Source organism: Erpetoichthys calabaricus, chromosome 12 (assembly GCF_900747795.2).
Source record: "Erpetoichthys calabaricus chromosome 12, fErpCal1.3, whole genome shotgun sequence".
Lineage (NCBI taxonomy): Eukaryota > Metazoa > Chordata > Cladistia > Polypteriformes > Polypteridae > Erpetoichthys > Erpetoichthys calabaricus.
In genome coordinates, this window is record NC_041405.2 from 130,320,836 (window position 1) to 130,338,940 (window position 18,105).

Genomic DNA, 18,105 nt, shown 5'->3' on the forward strand with positions numbered 1-18,105 from the left:
CCTACATGGCCAAGTGTGAAAAAGTAATTGCCCCCTTGTTAAAAAATAACCTAACTGTGGTGTATCACACCTGAGATCAATTTCCGTAGCCACCCCCAGGCCTGATTACTGCCACACCTGTTTCAATCAAGAAATCACTTAAATAGGAGCTGCCTGACACAGCGAAGTAGACCAAAAGCACCTCAAAAGCTAGACATCATGCCAAGATCCAAAGAAATTCAGGAACAAATGAGAACAGAAGTAATTGAGATCTATCAGTCTGGTAAAGGTTATAAAGCCATTTCTAAAGCTTTGGGACTCCAGCGAACCACAGTGAGAGCCATTATCCACAAATGGCAAAAAACATGGAACAGTGGTGAACCTTCCCAGGAGTGGCCGGCCGACCAAAATTACCCCAAGAGCGCAGAGCGACTCATCCGAGAGGTCACAAAGACCCCAGGACAACGTCTAAAGAACTGCAGGCCTCACTTGCCTCAATTAAGGTCAGTGTTCACGACTCCACCATAAGAAAGAGACTGGGCAAAAACGGCCTGCATGGCAGATGTCCAAGACGCAAACCACTGTTAAGCAAAAAGAATATTAGGGCTCGTCTCAATTTTGCTAAGAAACATCTCAATGATTGCCAAGACTTTTTGGGGAAAATACCTTGTGGACTGATGAGACAAAAGTTGAACTTTTTGGAAGGCAAATGTCCCGTTACATCTGGTGTAAAAGGAACACAGCATTTCAGAAAAAGAACATCATACCAACAGTAAAATGTGGTGGTGGTAGTGTGATGGTCTGGGGTTGTTTTGCTGCTTCAGGACCTGGAAGGCTTGCTGTGATAGATGGAACCATGAAATTCTACTGTCTACCAAAAAATCCTGAAGGAGAATGTCCGGCCATCTGTTCGTCAACTCAAGCTGAAGCGATCTTGGGTGCTGCAACAGGACAATGACCCAAAACACACCAGCAAATCCACCTCTGAATGGCTGAAGAAAAACAAAATGAAGACTTTGGAGTGGCCTAGTCAAAGTCCTGACCTGAATCCAATTGAGATACTATGGCATGACCTTAAAAAAGGCGGTTCATGCTAGAAAACCCTCAAATAAAGCTGAATTACAACAATTTTGCAAAGATGAGTGGGCCAAAATTCCTCCAGAACGCTGTAAAAGACTCATTGCAAGTTATCGCAAACGCTTGATTGCAGTTATTGCTGCTAAGGTTGGCCCAACCAGTTATTAGGTTCAGGGGGGCAATTACTTTTTCACACAGGGCCACGTAGGTTTGGATTTTTTTTTTCTCCCTAAATAATAAAAACCACCATTTACAAACTGCATTTTGTGTTTACTTGTGTTATATTTGACTAATGGTTAAATGTGTTTTGATGATCAGAAACATTTTGTGTGACAAACATGCAAAAGAATAAGAAATCAGGAAGGGGGCAAATAGTTTTTCACACCACTGTATGTATATGTATATATGCATATGTATATATGTATATGTATGTGTGTGTATGTGTGTGTGTATATATATATATATATATATATATATATATATATATATTTATATAATATAATATAATATAATATAATATAATATAATATAATATAATATAATATAATATATATATATAATATATATATATATATATATATATATATATATATTACACATACACACAGGTTGGTATAGAAAAGAATCACCCCCTTTGAAATATTTTTTTTTTTTTACAGCCTTAAATGAAAACACACACAAAATATTTCTTCCCAGCTTTACTTACTCAATGAAACCTATAACATCCAAGTGAAAGATATCATCACAGCTACACTTAAGAATTTTTAAAAAAATAAAAAAACAAGTAATACTGAGATTAATAAAGCATCACCCCCCTCCTAAACTCAATCAGGTGTAAGTGCCCACCGTTTCCATTGCAGACCATGGTTACTGGCTTCCACCTGTGATCAACTGTAATCTGCGTGATTAGTGAAGCTGTTCCTGGAGCATTCATTCCCTTGCTTGGTAGTGCAACTGACAGCAAACAACTGACTATGGGTGGCAAGTCACTTTCAAACGATCTCAGGGATAGAGTTGTGGACAGACATAAGGCAGGAGACTGATACAAAAAAATCTCAAAGGCTTTATCAATCCCAAGGAGCACAGTAAAGTCCATAATAAAGAAGTGGCAAGTGCTTGGTACTACTAGGACCCTCCCTGGATCTGGCCATCCCTCCAAACTGGATGGAAGAGCAAGGAGGAAACTGGTAAGAGAGGCTACCAAGAGGCCAATGACCACTTTGAAGGAGTTACAGGATTTTATGGCAAAGAGTGGTCATTGTGTGCATGTGACAACAATTTCACAAGCGCTCCACAATTGTGGCTTCTTCAGGGGGGTCGCAAGGAAAAAGCCACTTCTCAAGAAGCCACATTAAGGCTCATTTGAACTTTGCCAGAATACACCTTGAAGATTCTGATGCCAAGTGGAAAAAGGTCTCATGGTCAGATGAGACCAAAATTCAAACAGTACACCTGGTAGAAATCCAATGCAGCTCACCATGCACAACACACCATACCTACAGTAAAGCATGGAGGTGGCAGCGTCCTGTTGTGGGGGTGTTTCTCTGCCGTAGGGCCTGGGGCTCTCGTTAGGGTAGAAGGAAAAATGGATGGGACAAATACTGTCACGTTCTTGAGGAAAACCTGCTACCCTCTGCCAGAAAGTTGAAGATGGCCAGAATGTTCACCTTTCAACACAACAACGACCCGAAGCACACAGCAGAATTGACCACACAGTGGCTGAAGGAGAAAAAAGTGAATGTCCTTGTGTGGCCCAGTCAGAGCCCAGACCTAAATCCCATTGAAAATCTGTTGAAAGATGTGAAGATAGCAGTCCACCAACGGTGACCATCCAATTTGACCGAACTTGAATATTTTTGTAAAGAAGAGTGGGTAAATATTGCTCAATCAAGAAATATTTTTGTGTGTGTTTTCATTTAAGGCTGTAAAGTAAAAACAAAAATGGGAATATTTCAAAGGGGGAGATTCTTTTCTATACCCACTGTATATGTGTGTGTGTGTGTGTGTATGGATGCAAATCCTATTGATTACACAGACCACGGTGACATCTTCATTGCTGTATGTATTTTAAATTTCTCTTTAAATGCAAATGACCTTGAGTGGTACAAAACTTCAAGGGTGACTCAAAAAATTTCACAAAACAATTCGACTGAAATCTACAATCGGTGCCATTACATGCGCTTCAATAACTTCTTTATTCACAGAAACCTGATTTCTAAAATGTCATGTAAACTCTTATTCTGGTTGTAGAAGCCTCTGAGAAGCCTGATTTAACAGAGGTCAGTTTCTCAGTGAATAACCCAATTATGTGGCGTGTATTTGCTTCACAGTCACTTTCAGCTGCGATGGGTGGAAGGAACACAGGATGCCCATATGAAGTGTTGGGGCCCAGCCGGGTCGCTCCTTTTATTTCAGTGGATTCTTATAGCTCTCAGGGTGGAAGGGGTGGTGTTAGTTGCCCTCAAAGGGCATCCCCTCACTTTTGTGGAGGAGAAATAAAGACGACACTTTAAGCAGCAGCGCCCTCCCTCACCCCAGCTAATATTGAATATGCTGGATTAGCCCAGAAGGGTGTCCCACTGACATGCATGTGTGACAGGGTAGAAGCATCCACAAATTAAATTTTCAGATGATCGCATAATTCCTTCTCCTGCATGAAGTAATCTGTCTCAATATTTCAGAAATACCTAAATTAATGTTAATGACCTGACCATACAGCGTTAAACTCAGCAGCTCAATCCTGAGAGCAGTAGGATAACACGTTTAAATGAACAACTGTTTTGAGTCCAATTTACTTTCTAAAGCAATGAGTAACCTAATGCAATAATTATCTTTCTGAAGTTAAATTCCCTGTGTTGTTATTATTCCACCAGCAGTGGGTGTAAGGCAAGAAGCACAAGAGTGTGCCGTGTGCATTCCAGCAACAGAAATCTATAAATAGTATCAATTCGACTAAATATTTTTATAAAACACAAGAAAATGATCCAATGTCATGCTTATTGTCTGATCCATGGTAGTCGTCGTTGGCGTTTAACTCTCCTTTGTTTTTCTTTTGCAAATACGGCAGACAGAGGAAAATTCCAGAAGATTACATGCCGTGTAAACCCGCATTTTTAAGAAACCAATCTGCCTTAACTGGTTTATTCACTTTAATCTGATTTATGTGTGCTTGTAAACTCACTCAGTGTTAACAAGGAAAACCCCCAACTTCATGAATAAGATGAACATCTTTGTACTGGGTGTTTAATACATGGATTACATCTTTGAATGAGGCTTGTCCTACAGTGTCGAACAAGAACATACCTTGATAAAACATCGGTGTAAGGCTTCCATCTGACAAACTCGTTTCTTTTTGCAAATGAAAACCACACGTCTGGCAGACCCTGCGAGTCAGAAGACATCCCTCCACAGTGTTCACACTGGTATTTGGTTAGACATAAAGTGCAGGATATGCAGTCATCAGATATGTGAAAAAATTGCTTTATTGCTTTTCCTCTGTGCTTTTTGTCTCGTCGACAAAAGGCGTTACTCGGAATAGTGTGCTGTTGCCCCCGTGTGCATTCCACTTTCCTGCTTTTCACTGCATGTGGCAGTGTACTTCTGTGTTAGCAATCCTTACAGAATCCAATTTTATTCTAATCCTCCTCAAGTCATTTTGTAGGCCACTCTCCAGTTGTGTAATTTACTTGGCATTAACCTTGTGCGTAACAGAATTCAATGCAAATACGGTTAAACCAGAGTCAGATTCTGAGTGACATTTTACATTAAGTCTGAATAACTTGCGGAACTGTATTCCGCTGCTCGCGAATGGATGAAATAACATCATGCTGCAAAACAATCATGAATATTTTCTATAATGGTAATTCTACTGTAGCTCATCAGTTTTGATGAGTGGGGCACTGTATTCAAAAAACTCAATGACAACCTAAAAGCGGTAAAAGCAGTTTTATAACAAAACTGAAACTGAACCATCGCTCAACCCGAGCTGTAGTGATTACAATGTGAATTGGTCATCAGACGTTGGCACAAATAGTGAAACTGATGCAGGTGGCACTGCATGATCAAAACTGTAAGTGTTTGTGAGAGGGGAAATGTGGAAGTCACTAAGCCTGGTGCTGTGATAGCCTACAATAACACAATGGGCACGTTGATCGTGTGGCTCAGACTCTGATATTCTACCTTGTCATGCACAAGCAACATAAAAAATATTATAAGAAGGATGTGCCAAGAAGTATGGGTCTACTGTCCCTATTACGCTGGGCTGTGCATTGGTGACGGCCTCAAAACACATCATATGAAGGATGTGTTCTAAATCTGCATCGGTACAGCACTGAAAGCCAGGCATACCTTTCCTACGGTGTTAATGTTGCACATGATCAAATTTGTTCTTATTCAAAAAATTCTACATTTTGGCTTATTTTTATGGACGTAAACATAGCAGTAATTAGGTTACAAAAATACAAAGCCTAAATTTTGATTATCTCAATACAGAACACGTCTGTCAATATGAAAAACAAAATCTAATTGTTGGATAATATCAAATATCAATTCAACCCTAGGGATGTGGGGAACAAGGAGCAGAACGTGAACCAACACGCCATGGACCACCAGTCCACCGCAGAACACACACACACACACACACACACGCTTCTTTGTAGGCTAAATTCAAAGTGACCAACTGCTTAACAGCGTATTTTTTGGATATGGTGGAAGAACTGAGTCAGGCATGGGCCATTTATTTTATTTGGACATACAGTTGAATTCAGAAGTTTAAATACACTTGGGGTGAAGTCTTTAAAACTCACTTTATGACCCCTCCACGGATTTTATACTAACAAACTATACATTTGGCATATCGTTAAAGGCTACTGCTTTGTGCAGAGCAAAAGCCAATCTTCTACAGAGTATTTCACTTTTTAATGACTGTATCACAATTCCAGTGGATCACAAACGTTCATACGCTTTGGTAGCATTGCTTTTAAATTGTTTAACTTGAATTAACATTTTGGTTCGCCGTCCACAAGCTTCTCACAATAAACTGCAGGAATTTTGGTGCATTCCTCCAGATGGAACTGGTGTAACTGGGACAGGTTTGTAGGCCTCCTTGCTCACACACTGGTGGGGGGGGGGGGGGGGAGCAAAGCAAAACCCCCCTAGTCATTAATATAAATCAGAAAAAGTAACGGACCCCTGAGGGACTTCACTGATGGAGCATTCTCCTCATATCTGTAGCCTTTGTCTCCTATTACAGGTTCCTTCTGATGCCTCCATCTTCTAGTTTCAGAGCTCCTCTCCGGTGTGGGACCGTATGGAAGTCTTTTTGAAAGTCTGCTGTTAAGCGTGGAAGTTGGTGTTTGTTTGTGTTTCCTCTGAATGTCATACAGTTCCCTTGATTGACAGTAATACTAATAAAATTGTGTGTTTACAGTAATTAACATGCCACTGTTTTACAGGAAAGGCTTTCATGTATTACAGTATTGAATACTGGAGATTCATTCATTTAATGTCATACATCAAGTTTTAGGTGGCGGGAAGAATTTTTTTGTTTAAGTGAATGAAGGCCAATTTTAGTGATGTTTCAAAAGCGTTTATGGCAGTCTGTTGCTTTTATTAACTGTTAATTTTTTTTTTCCTTCTCCATGTCTTCATTCAGATTGTCAACCTGATTGAGGAAACGGGCCATTTCAATGTCACCAACACCACCTTTGACTTTGACTTGTTCTCACTGGATGAGTCCACTGTGCGTAAATTACAGAGCTACCTGGAGCCCACTGCAACGTGACAACAAGCGTGCCGGACTGAGAGAGTGGGTGGGGACCGATCTTTTTGAAGAATACAGTTAGGTTGAACGGACTGGATGTTGGCGGCAGAAGTGGGAGAAAATGAGAAGTGTCGTCCACAACCGCACGCCCCACTCCCTTCCTGTTTCCTTCCACATTAGACACACAGTCCCCAGTAGCGCTGGGGCTGTCTTTTATATGGACATATTCTACGTGTATATTTATATAGCCGGCATCCCCGAGGCATTCACAGCAACAAACAGAGATGGGCGTTTGCCTTAGCTCTCCTGCATGCTGCCTTATGGGATTGGGGGCTTGGGGCGATGGTTGGAGGTCTTCAGCAGCAAGGAGCTGGCCACTCCTCCATGAGCTCAAGCAATGAGGAGCAATCAGTGAGAGCTTTTTATTGTATTTATTTTTTAACTTGATCATTTTATTAACGGTTGGCATGGCTAAGTGTGTGGGTTAGATGTGAACCTTTGGGATGGGATGGGATGGGTTGGGTTGGGTTGGATTTCCATTCCACACTTTGGCTAGATGGCTGAAAATAGCCAGCAAGTGGAGCGGTCACCCAAGTCTAGGATGGTGGAAGAGACCTGGTTTGCTTTTAAGACCTGGCAACGCCACAACTAATCTGAGGGATTCCAGATTTGTATTGCTGAAGCAGACATGGACAGGTTCAGGCTTTGCCTTTACTTTGCTCATCTTTTTGAGCGCCATCACTCAAATGAAGCCCCCCCCCCCCACCCCTTTTATTATATACTGTCAGTATACGTGTATGTATCGGGCGTCATTCCAAGTTGGGAATGCTGCCTTTTTATTATTATTATTTTTTTTTTTTTTTAATTATTCGTCATGTCCCATGTTGCTTGATCAGTAAGATTCCTTCTGTTCTCTGTCCCATACTGGGGTAGACACTCGGGAGGACATTTGTAATGGGCCACAGCTCTTTAAACCTCTACAAATATGCAGCATGTGCAAACCCTTCCAATGTGTAGTCCTTCTCCCTCCAGTCCTTTGAATGATTTCAGAGAAAGATTAGGAGGAAGGAAGGAATACGCTGATAGCACTATCTGCCCCAAATGTAGCACTCTTGGTGCCCTTGTTTAGAATGGGGGAAGCAGAAGAAGACCACGGCTGTGCTTCTGAGGGCTGTCCAGTCTGCACCAAGAAGACTAAATGAAGCCGTGTCTCCTGGGATGTGTGACCGTAGTCCACTCGCAGTCGCTCTTTCTGGCTTTCCCCAACCACCCACTGTGACACCAGCTGATGTCCATTGGGTGGATGTTCTTAGCTGGTCCCTCGCTGTGGCTCTGGAGTATTCTGCTGTGGTCCACCTTTACAAAGAGTAGGGGTTGTATTTTATATATACATGTATTTTATTTTTGCACAATTTACCTTCATGGATAGGTAAGATTTTAATCATGAAACTGTAAAAGAAAAAAAAAAAAAGACAAAATCTCTCCTTCAGGCTGTTTAACAGGCTTGGGGGTCCCCTTTCTGAATCTTGGCTGCCATGTAGATTAGGATCAGGCTGGGGATTGGGGATTTGGCGCTTGTAGTATTGAACACAAATTAAAATTTGTGTTATTTAGGAGTTCACGTGGCATCTCCATACAGTTGTTTTCCATATGTTGATCCTTGCTGCCACACACATCTGTGAGGTTAAATATGAAGGCTTATTTCTTCCTAGCTCCTCTGATTTCTATTAACGGCTTTCCTGGCTGCTTAAAAAAACAAAAAAAGGTCTCAAAATCCAAGGTGGCTGCCCAACAGTCCTTTACTTCTCTTTGTGGTGAAGAGCAATGAACAAATTAAATATGCAACACGAGTATTTGGCTTCTCTGTGTTGTTACAGCATATGCTGCAACATGGCTGCTGGGGACCAGTAGTCTGGGAAAAAATGGGGCCGGTTATGAAAATGAGACCATTTTTTTTTAATAGAGGAATAAATTGTTGAATGCTAAAGCATTCGTTACTAAAAAAAAAAAAAAAAATAATGAGAAAAAAATACCAGGGGCTTAGTGACCCAAGTGTCTGCAATGAACGATGGGGCAAGGGGTCCTCTGGTAGGTAGACATTTAATCGGTGGCTTGAAGGGTTTGTGAGCCCTTAATGGTGGCAGCAGGAGAGAGCGATTTCATTTTAAATCATGGCACAAAGTCCTTCACTATTAATGCCATCATGAGAAACCGAGAGAGAAATTTCGATGACTGGTCTTAGTGGAAGCCTAAATTACGTTTTGGAGATTGAAACCATGTGGGCAAGCCTGATGTCTTGAAGACAGTATTTACTCAAATATCCTTTCACGTTTAGCAGAAGTTGTCGAGGAATCGACTGTCTGAGACTCCCACAATCATGTGAACTGTCGTAAGTGTTGATTTCCTGCCCAAAGAAGAGAACGACCGGAGAGTGCAAAGTAATGCATCATCTGTATGTGTCCATTTCAGTGGAGCAGGGCTTTTTTGGATATTCATTTTTACAAAAGGGGGTCTTTGCATTTCACTGAAATATATAAATGTATAATAAAACAAGTAGATCATCTACTGTGTGTATTTAAGAGCAATGTTGCTGCATAAAGACTTTTTCAATGTGTCTGTCTGTCTCAGTTGGGGTTTGGCCAGCAATCTGCCATCTATTACCGTCTGCTCGTGGGCAGCTTTGTCTGTAATTCATATTTCAGTCTCAAATGATCCGTACTTTGTTTTTTTTTCCTTCGGTAGCACAATGTGGATTGGGGAACAGGACAAAAGACAAACCTCTGCAGATCTTAGTAATATGAGCTACTGCCACGCATTTAACTCCGCAGCACAGAATGGCTACCTGCTGATGGAGGGCCTTGTAGTAAGCTGTTGGGATAGATGGACGGTGGAAGGGCACACAAGAGCCAGCTGAGCTCCTTCTCCACAACTGGGTCGCAAATTCAATCCTGGGGCTGCAGGTTTTTGCGCCAACCAGTTTTTAATTGGACTCGTAGCCTAATTGAGTGAGCTGATATTCCCAGTTTTTGTGTTTTGGAATCAAGGAAGAAATTACAAAACTAAGTGTGTTAATACATTTTAATGAAAACTAAACCGTTCTATGTGGATAATATATATACACGAGGGACATTCAAAAAGTTTCTGCCCTTTTTTTAACTGTTTATTAAGAATTTCAAAAACAAATCACATTAGCTTTCTACATAGTCACCTTTGTTTGCAATGCAATTTTCCCAGCATTGTGCCGAGTTTTTATTCCCCAATTACTACACCTGCTGCCTTCATCGTTTCCAAAGAAAATACGAAAGTGCAGAAACTTTTTGAACATCCCTTGTGTGTGTGTGTGTGTATATATAAGGTGAGTCAAAATTATGTTAAAATTTGAACGGCGGAAACCATTTCTTCACAAAATATATTTCATATATGCAATACAATACAATACAGTTTATTTTTGTATAGCCCAAAATCACACAGGAAGTGCCGCAATGGGCTTTAACAGGCCCTGCCTCTTGACAGCCCCCCAGCCTTGACTCTCTAAGAAGACAAGGAAAAACTCCCAAAAAAACCTAGTAGGGAAAAATGGAAGAAACCTTGGGAAAGGCTGTTCAAAGAGAGACCCCTTTCCAGGTAGGTTGGGCGTGCAGTGGGTGTCAAAAAGATGAGCTAAACACAATACAATACAGTACAGTACACAGAACAGAACAATTTCTCAATATAGTAAGAAATAAAAAATATAAATTTTAGAAGTACATGCAAGATGATTTACACAACCTGTTCAACACATCTACCATATGTGGCACATAAACTGTCCACCAAAATTGTATACAAGTATATACATGACAGTACCATTAGTGTTAACATCACTTTGACTCACCTTGTATGTTAGAGATATATATCTCTATCTATATATTTTAACTTTTTATTTATTTATGTTCATCCTGATTTCCATTATTGACTACTAAGTGGGTGTGAAGCAGTTGCAGCCTTTCGTCACTCAGTGTTGTTCGCCTGGGTGTCTGCTCTGTTTGTTTTTAATTGTCACTATTTGGATACAATGAAGGGAGAAAACTACACAGAATAAGGGAAAAATAATAGTAAAACAACACAAATGTTAAGCATTTAAAGTTATAGGAAAAAATGAAGTGTTATAATGTAAAAATCCTACCACTGTGCCTTTCTGAATGCAGAATAAGAGAAGAGAAAACAAAGATGAGCTAACTACCGTATATACTCGCAGATGAGTTGGGACTTGATTTGACCGTATAATTTCTGGAATTTTATAATGTTGGTCGTATAAGTTGAATGTGGAAGACTCACGCTAGTGGCACAAGAGATTATGATATGCTAACGCCCACGTGAGAGAGTAACCATGGAGCACATGGCCTTTTATTTCTATGTAATTGTGCCTACGTGACCACACTGTAATACCAGAACTATTCCGAAGTAACGTTTGCACTGATTTGTGTTTTTTGTATCTCACACCCTCATACACTTTTATCGTAAGAGCATCCCTTATCTATGATGGAGCGTTCAATCAAGAAAATATGAAGCTGGTTTGAAATTAAATGTCGTTGGAAGTACAGTAGTGAAAGAAATTGGTAAATGTGCTACTGCAACAAAATCTTGAGAAACTGGTGTGAGATTGGAGGAGGCAAGGAGATGTAAAAAAAAAAATTTAAGTGTATATTTGAACAGGCATATAAGTCGGGGTCTGATTTTATGATCGATTTCTGGGGTTCCAAGACCCAGCTTATATGTGAGTATATACGGTAATTGAGATCAGTTATTATTGTGAATCGAGCTGGAACAACACTCTGCAGTCACAGGGGTCTCCAGGACTGAGTTTAAGGACCACAGCTTCAGGAGAACAGCACATTCATAGGAAGTAAGGTCATCTAGTTCAGGTCTTATTAGAAATACAACATTGGGGGCTGGCAGGATTGGTGTGCCACTAGTAGGGTTGCACCGTACTGGAAAAGTACCAAAAAAACTCAAATTTTAAAACAGTATGGCGCCGGCCCCTCTGGACTGGAAGTAAACTTTGGCTGTCCTCCCAGTCCCAACCTGTCAGTTGCCATTGTAGATGCTGAAAAATAATCGTTTGGTAGACTTCATGAAACTTATGCATCCGCGGGGCTCAAGTCCTAAGGCCAACAGCAGATATTAGCAAACCCCACATCTAATTTGATTTTCGTGTACCCTCATATAAATATTAATTCATAAATTATGCACAGCTAAGATATTACCAATGTTAAATTAGTAATCAAACATAAAGCCCTCAAAGGATGAAGGAACAATGGAAAGAGATGACATTTTACAGTGAAAAAATATTGTATTATGTATCTGTACTTGTAAGGAGGAGATTTAATTTGCTAAATGATATCTTAGCCTATTGAGGGTACTCACTGGCATCACTGTTGATGAAATGATCCTTGATGATATGATTGTACTGTACAATGCCTATGATGAGATGAAGTGGGGTGTGCAGTCTGCACTGTGACGTTACGTTAGGCCAGGGGTGTCCAGCTCCAATCCTGGAGGGCCGCAGTGGCTACAGGTTTTCATTCTAACCCTTTTCCTAATCAGTGACCTGCAGTTTTCACTGATAATTAACTTTTTCCCCATCACTTTAATTGCCCTGTTAGAAGAGTTCAGCCCTCTGAATTGATTTCTTTCTTCATTAAATGACAGCCAAGCAGAAATGAGATGTGAAACAAGCTGACAGATGACCAGCTAAACTGGGGCTTCAAACTCCAACCGATTTCACTCCAATCACTTTAATGAGAAGCCAATTCTTGCTGTTAATTAAACCCGTTATTTAATTCCATGGCTTGTTGCTGCTCTCATTCTGCCACAGCACACATTTTGAAAACTGTTGTTTTTCTGTTCTTTCTAAGAGCACCTTCAAAATGTTTTGGTGACCTGAGAGATCAACCTTACCAAGACCATCACCTCTCTTTAATTTCAGATATTGTGTGATGGGCACAGGGGAGCTGGTCATGTGGTGGCTTGTTTTGTGTCTCACGATTGTTTGGCTGCTAATTAAAGAAAAAGAAACAACTATGGGGCCTGAGTCAAGTTAATTAAAAGAAGTAACCAGAAGCAAAAACTGATCACTAATTAAGAAGATGGTAAGAATGAAAACCTGCAGTCACTGCGGCACTCGAGGCCTGGAGTTTGCCACCCCTGCATTAGGCTGTTGATCTTCTGACAAAATGCCAGAGTACTCATCATCATCTTCGGCAGCTGGAGAAGGTGGACCAGATGAAGGTGACAGGGGGGGGACGACATCAGGAGCAGACGATGTTGATTGTTGATCACGGACACTTTTTGTCTTTTGACCTTCTGGTGATGGTGGGGTGGGTTCTTTGCTGTTGCTTTAACCTTTACAGTTCAGCAGAGATGTGCTTGAGAAGTGAAATTGCTTCAGTTATCAAACAGGTCACTTCAATACCATGTTCCATCATAGGATTATCATCCATTATCTTCTCCGTTAGAATCCGTACCATCCGAAGTGCTTCATTACATATTTTAAGGATCCACTTTGCCAATTCAGCTTCATTTTTTTCCGCTTTAGATGACAAGTTCTTCCAACTCCTTGTTCGTCAAAACGTCACGATTTCCTTCGATATGACCTTCCACTACTTCATCTATCATATCGATGGGTGCCTCTTCACCAACGTGTCTTTTGCTGTTTGAATTATCTCCTTTATCTCTCCATCGATCTCTTGGAAGCCTTTGGGTGACTTCACTCCACAAATCTTTGCATTCACCATTTCTGGTTTTAATTCATCCATTGTTCCTCTGATGAAGGTTATTGTATCGGCAATGGTGAATGAGTCCGTTATCTCAATATCGGGGTTGGCCTCAGTCGCTGCTTGGATCACATCAAACACCCACCTGCTGATACCCCGAGTAAGTGACCGAAGCAGTGAGGTCGTATTTGGTGGTAAAATTACATCTTAACATTTTCACTTTTGATGTGCATTGCCTGTTACAAATAAAATCTTGAAAGGCAACCCTTTCTTCATCAAATATTTCTTTACTTTGGGCATGATGCATTGGTGGAACCATTCAGTCACTTATGCTGCTGTGAGCCATGCCTTGACATTGGGTTGCTAGAAGAGGCGCATAGTTCTTGCTGTTGTGTTGGAGAGCGTGAGGATTCTTTGCTGGGTAAATAAATGCCAGGCTTTATCATCCGCCCGCCTGCCTGCCCGCATTGCCGCATCATACCAGCACTCGCTTCTCCTGCTGCGCTTTAAAGCTGGCACCGGTTTTGCACTTTTGTGGATACACATTCCGTTGAGCATCTTTCTCTAAAACAGTCCTGTTTCATCATAATTAAAAACTTGTTTAGGATGGTAGCCTCCATCCTCAATAATTATTTTTCAACTCTGCTAGAAATATGGCAGCAGCTTCCACATCAGCTGACTCATCTTCTCCAGTTATTTTTCTATAGGTCTGTGCATTTGTCCCTTTCTTGCTGTAAATGTCTTGGTTTGCTCTTCTGTATCGGGTTTTTTTCCCCCCGTAATCCGTTGCCATCAATGTGCGAGATTTCTCTAGTCGTATCTTCCACCAACACATTGTAAAGCTTTATCAACCTTTGTTAGCACCGTATCACACACTACAGCAATATGTACTGCAATTTGTGGTGCAACAGAAAAATTAACACAAACTTTAGCTTTGTTCTTCATGATTTCACGAAGTGAAGATTTGTTCTTGCCATACAGCTTGACAATCTCCACATGTGAGTTTTCTTTTTCTCTCTTAAATCGTAACAGGCGGAGAGGTGGCTCTAAGGTAGGGATCTGCGCTGGTAATCGGAAGGTTGCCGATTCAAATCCTGTAAACACCAGAAGTGACCCTTGAGTGAGGCCCTTAACCTGCAATCGCTCCGTCCAGGGTGTGACGTTAATCTGCAAGCCTCCAATTTACAGGGAAATCTTGAGAGGTTTGTGGCAGGATTGGCACTCTAGCCAGCGTAAAAACCCTCGCACTGTTTCAGTGTGGTGCTGAGGTGTCCCCCACTGCACTCGGGTCCCAATCAAGGTGGTCTGGCGCATGGTGGGTGTGACAATGCGTGATCAGTGTATGCTCCCAACCTCTCTCACTCTTAAATCATGTTAAGAATTTTCACTTTTTGACTAAGGGGAAGCACTTTAGGCTTAGAAGCACTACCATCATCACTACTCTTGCAGTTTGCAGCCATTATTACAATAAATAAGGCTTTTTGCAAAACTGGCACTGAAATATCATGACAGTGAATGCGATCAGCGAGACGGTTCAAACAGCAGCCTGCAACACCTACAACAGGTCACAGAACAGCCATGACGACAGCCCGAGTCAGATAACCCTCCAGCAACCTTAGTGTATCCAATGGCTGTATTGACTGATGACGTGGCTATTCCGTAATGTTGGGGTGGCAAGTGACTGACCTCACAGGCATGGTGGGCTGCAGTTACACTCTGTTTGTAGCACAAGACTGGCAGGGAGTTCCTCAGGTAAGTGAAGGCAGAGGAGTCCTCTATAGCTGCGACTCGGCTGGTGGGCTTCTCCATGTTACAGTCTGTACTACCCTACCCTCTTGGCAGGCAGTTTGTAACTTCTGAACCGTTTACAGTATTGAATTTTTTTTTTCTTCATTTCAAACCCTGTCGTCAACTGCAGATACGGGGTGTAGGGGGGGAGACTACTGCATGCCCTTCAATGCAAATCGAGACTTCATGGAGAAGTACAGCTTTGACGCGATCTGAACTTCACGGGCACCAACCATTGCTTCAAAGTGATCGGGACTTAACAGGGGACACCCCCAAACCCTTATTTACTTCAACACAACTGGGACTCTGCAGCAATGATAGGGAAGTGGAGTGCAGTGCGATGGCTTCAGAGCTACCTGTTGTTTCAGCTGGTACTGAAAACAAAAGTCAAAATTTTAGTACCAATCTAACATTAGTGATGCAGTGGTAGTGCTGCTGCTTTGCAGTAAGGAGACTGTGGAAGGTTGTGGGTTCGGTTCCTCCCTGTGTGGATAGCGCTTTGAGTACTGAGAAAAGCGCTATATAAATGTAATGAACTATTAGCCACTAGCATTCTACTTGGCCAGCAACGTGCGAAAATAAGAAAATGAATAAACACTGAAACCACCTTACAGTAATCTACCATCTAAAGATATGCAGGGTAACCTTATTAGTGTTGTTTATGCCCGGAAAAACGAGCCAAAAGCATCAAATCTTTTACAAAAAAGTGTAACGGAAAAATGCAAACACTAAAACGTCAGCCTAATCCCAGCAGGAGCGTGAAGTCTAGTGCCCACTGCTGTTCTGATGCAGATTTAGTATACATGCTTCATGTGATGCGTTTCAAAACGGTCACCAATGCATACAGGCACTCTTCACATTGATGTCTACATTTTTTTCTATATATTTTCCTGCATGACAAGGTAGAATGTCACTGCCCGACCAGCAAGATCAGCCTGCCCACTGTATAGGCCACCACGACACAGGGTATAGCAGCGACCTTTACATTTCACCTCCCACGGTCATTGGCAGTCGCTGCATTATGAACAGTGCTTGAGAGGCACAGGGCTGTCTTGTTGATTGCCATCGACTTTGCTTTTTGTGCACAGCTACCACACCCTGCTGCCACTCGACATGCTACCAGAGTGACCAGGCATAATAATAATAATAATTCATTACATTTATATAGCGCTTTTCTCAGTACTCAAAGCGCTATCCACACAGGGAGGAACCGGGAAGCGAACTCACAATCTTCCACAGTCTCCTTACTGCTTGACAAGCAAGTGATCTTTTCTAACACGGATCAGCACTGTGTTTCACTCAAACACCTTGTTTAGACCGGGGTTACTCGTAAATAAGAAACAAGGAGATGCAGCATTGTCAGCCCCAAACACAATCACCAACCGAAGCTAAACAAGTCGGTAACTACTGAATGGTTGTCATTGTCACTGTTCTTATTAACCCCTGGTGACCAATTCACATCATCATCACTCGATTTCAGCAATGAGCCCAACAGCTTTTCATTTACCATTGCCAATGCCCTGTCCCACTCATGAGTATTGGTGAGTTAGCACAGGGTTTCCAGTGGCAGAAGGCAAACTTTTTTTTTTTTTTGTAGTCTATTCGATTCCACTAGATGGCAGCAGAAAATTGTCCCAGGAGTTATTTGAGCTTAACACCAAAGTGGATCATATATGTCATTCCAAGTGGGGGTTAACACCACGGAGGTTAAGCCGATGTCACGTTACACAAATTCTAATTCTGGGGTATGTTAGACTTGCAGACTGCAGTTGCTTATTTGCTCACCAGAACACCAGTTTAAAAGTCTGGAAATTGCTGGCCATAAGATTTAGGGCCCGATTCTTCCACAGACTTAAATTGGGGGAAATTGAACACAAAGCTGCAGCTTGAGAGAGTCACTTCACTTGGACTTTCATGAAAGAAGACAGGCCCTTGTACAAAAAAAATATGCAAAATGAAATTAAACGCTCAGGTTGAATATCCGGAAGTCTGGGGTGTTTACTGTGCAGTTACAAATTAAAGCTTTAAATAAGTGAACAAACTATTTTTGCAGATGCCAAATTCAGTAGTAAAACTGTGACCATCTTCTACAACTCCACTGCACATTCTACTCATTTTGTGAAAATGAATTAGTTAAAAGATGCAACGATTTTCAGGAAGTCTTCAACTGGTTAAAAATTTGAAGTTGGCTGGGCCAAAAAGGCCCACCAGATGTGGAGAACTTAGCTAATGGTTTAAAAATAAAAAAAGAATAATGAAGAATATTGTCCTCCAAACCAAATCTGAGACACGACAGAGGCACCAATGGTGGGTAATGCCACGTACAACACAAACATGCCCTACCACATCTAGACAGACAACCACTAGGGTTCTACTGTTTTAGTTTTTAGAAGTCTGTCACAATTTCTGTAGTTTCGAATGGACGAGCCTGTTGGGTTGAATGGTCTGTTCTCGTCACAGTCTAATAGTTCTAACAGCTCCCCAAATTCTTCAAAGTACTGAGTGGAAAAAGAATAACCGAGCTCAGGTGGAGTTTATAGACAGTCTTGCTGTTCCACACGGGGTCACTCAAGCTTTACTAAATCCCAATAGCTCCAGTTAACTAACAGTTTTTCTTAATATAGCAAAAACTTCACTTTTATTTTACAGTTTCTATTTTTAAACCCCCCACCTTTTCCCAATTCACATACAGAACTGGGCTTTATCATTAGCCCACTGACTTGACAAGCATTCATTATTAAAATCAAT

General features: G+C 41.3%; 1 protein-coding gene across 1 annotated transcript in view; it reads left to right on the forward strand.

Moving 5' to 3' along the window:
* Positions 1 to 9,431, forward strand: part of mllt1a (MLLT1 super elongation complex subunit a) — a 49,685-nt gene extending 40,254 nt beyond the window's left edge. The window contains exon 12 of the mRNA XM_028816195.2: positions 6,710 to 9,431. Within this exon, the coding sequence (XP_028672028.1) occupies positions 6,710 to 6,838 (129 nt within the window). The 3' untranslated portion in view covers positions 6,839 to 9,431. The remainder of the gene's footprint in view (positions 1 to 6,709) is intronic.
* The last annotated feature ends 8,674 nt before the right edge of the window (positions 9,432 to 18,105 follow it).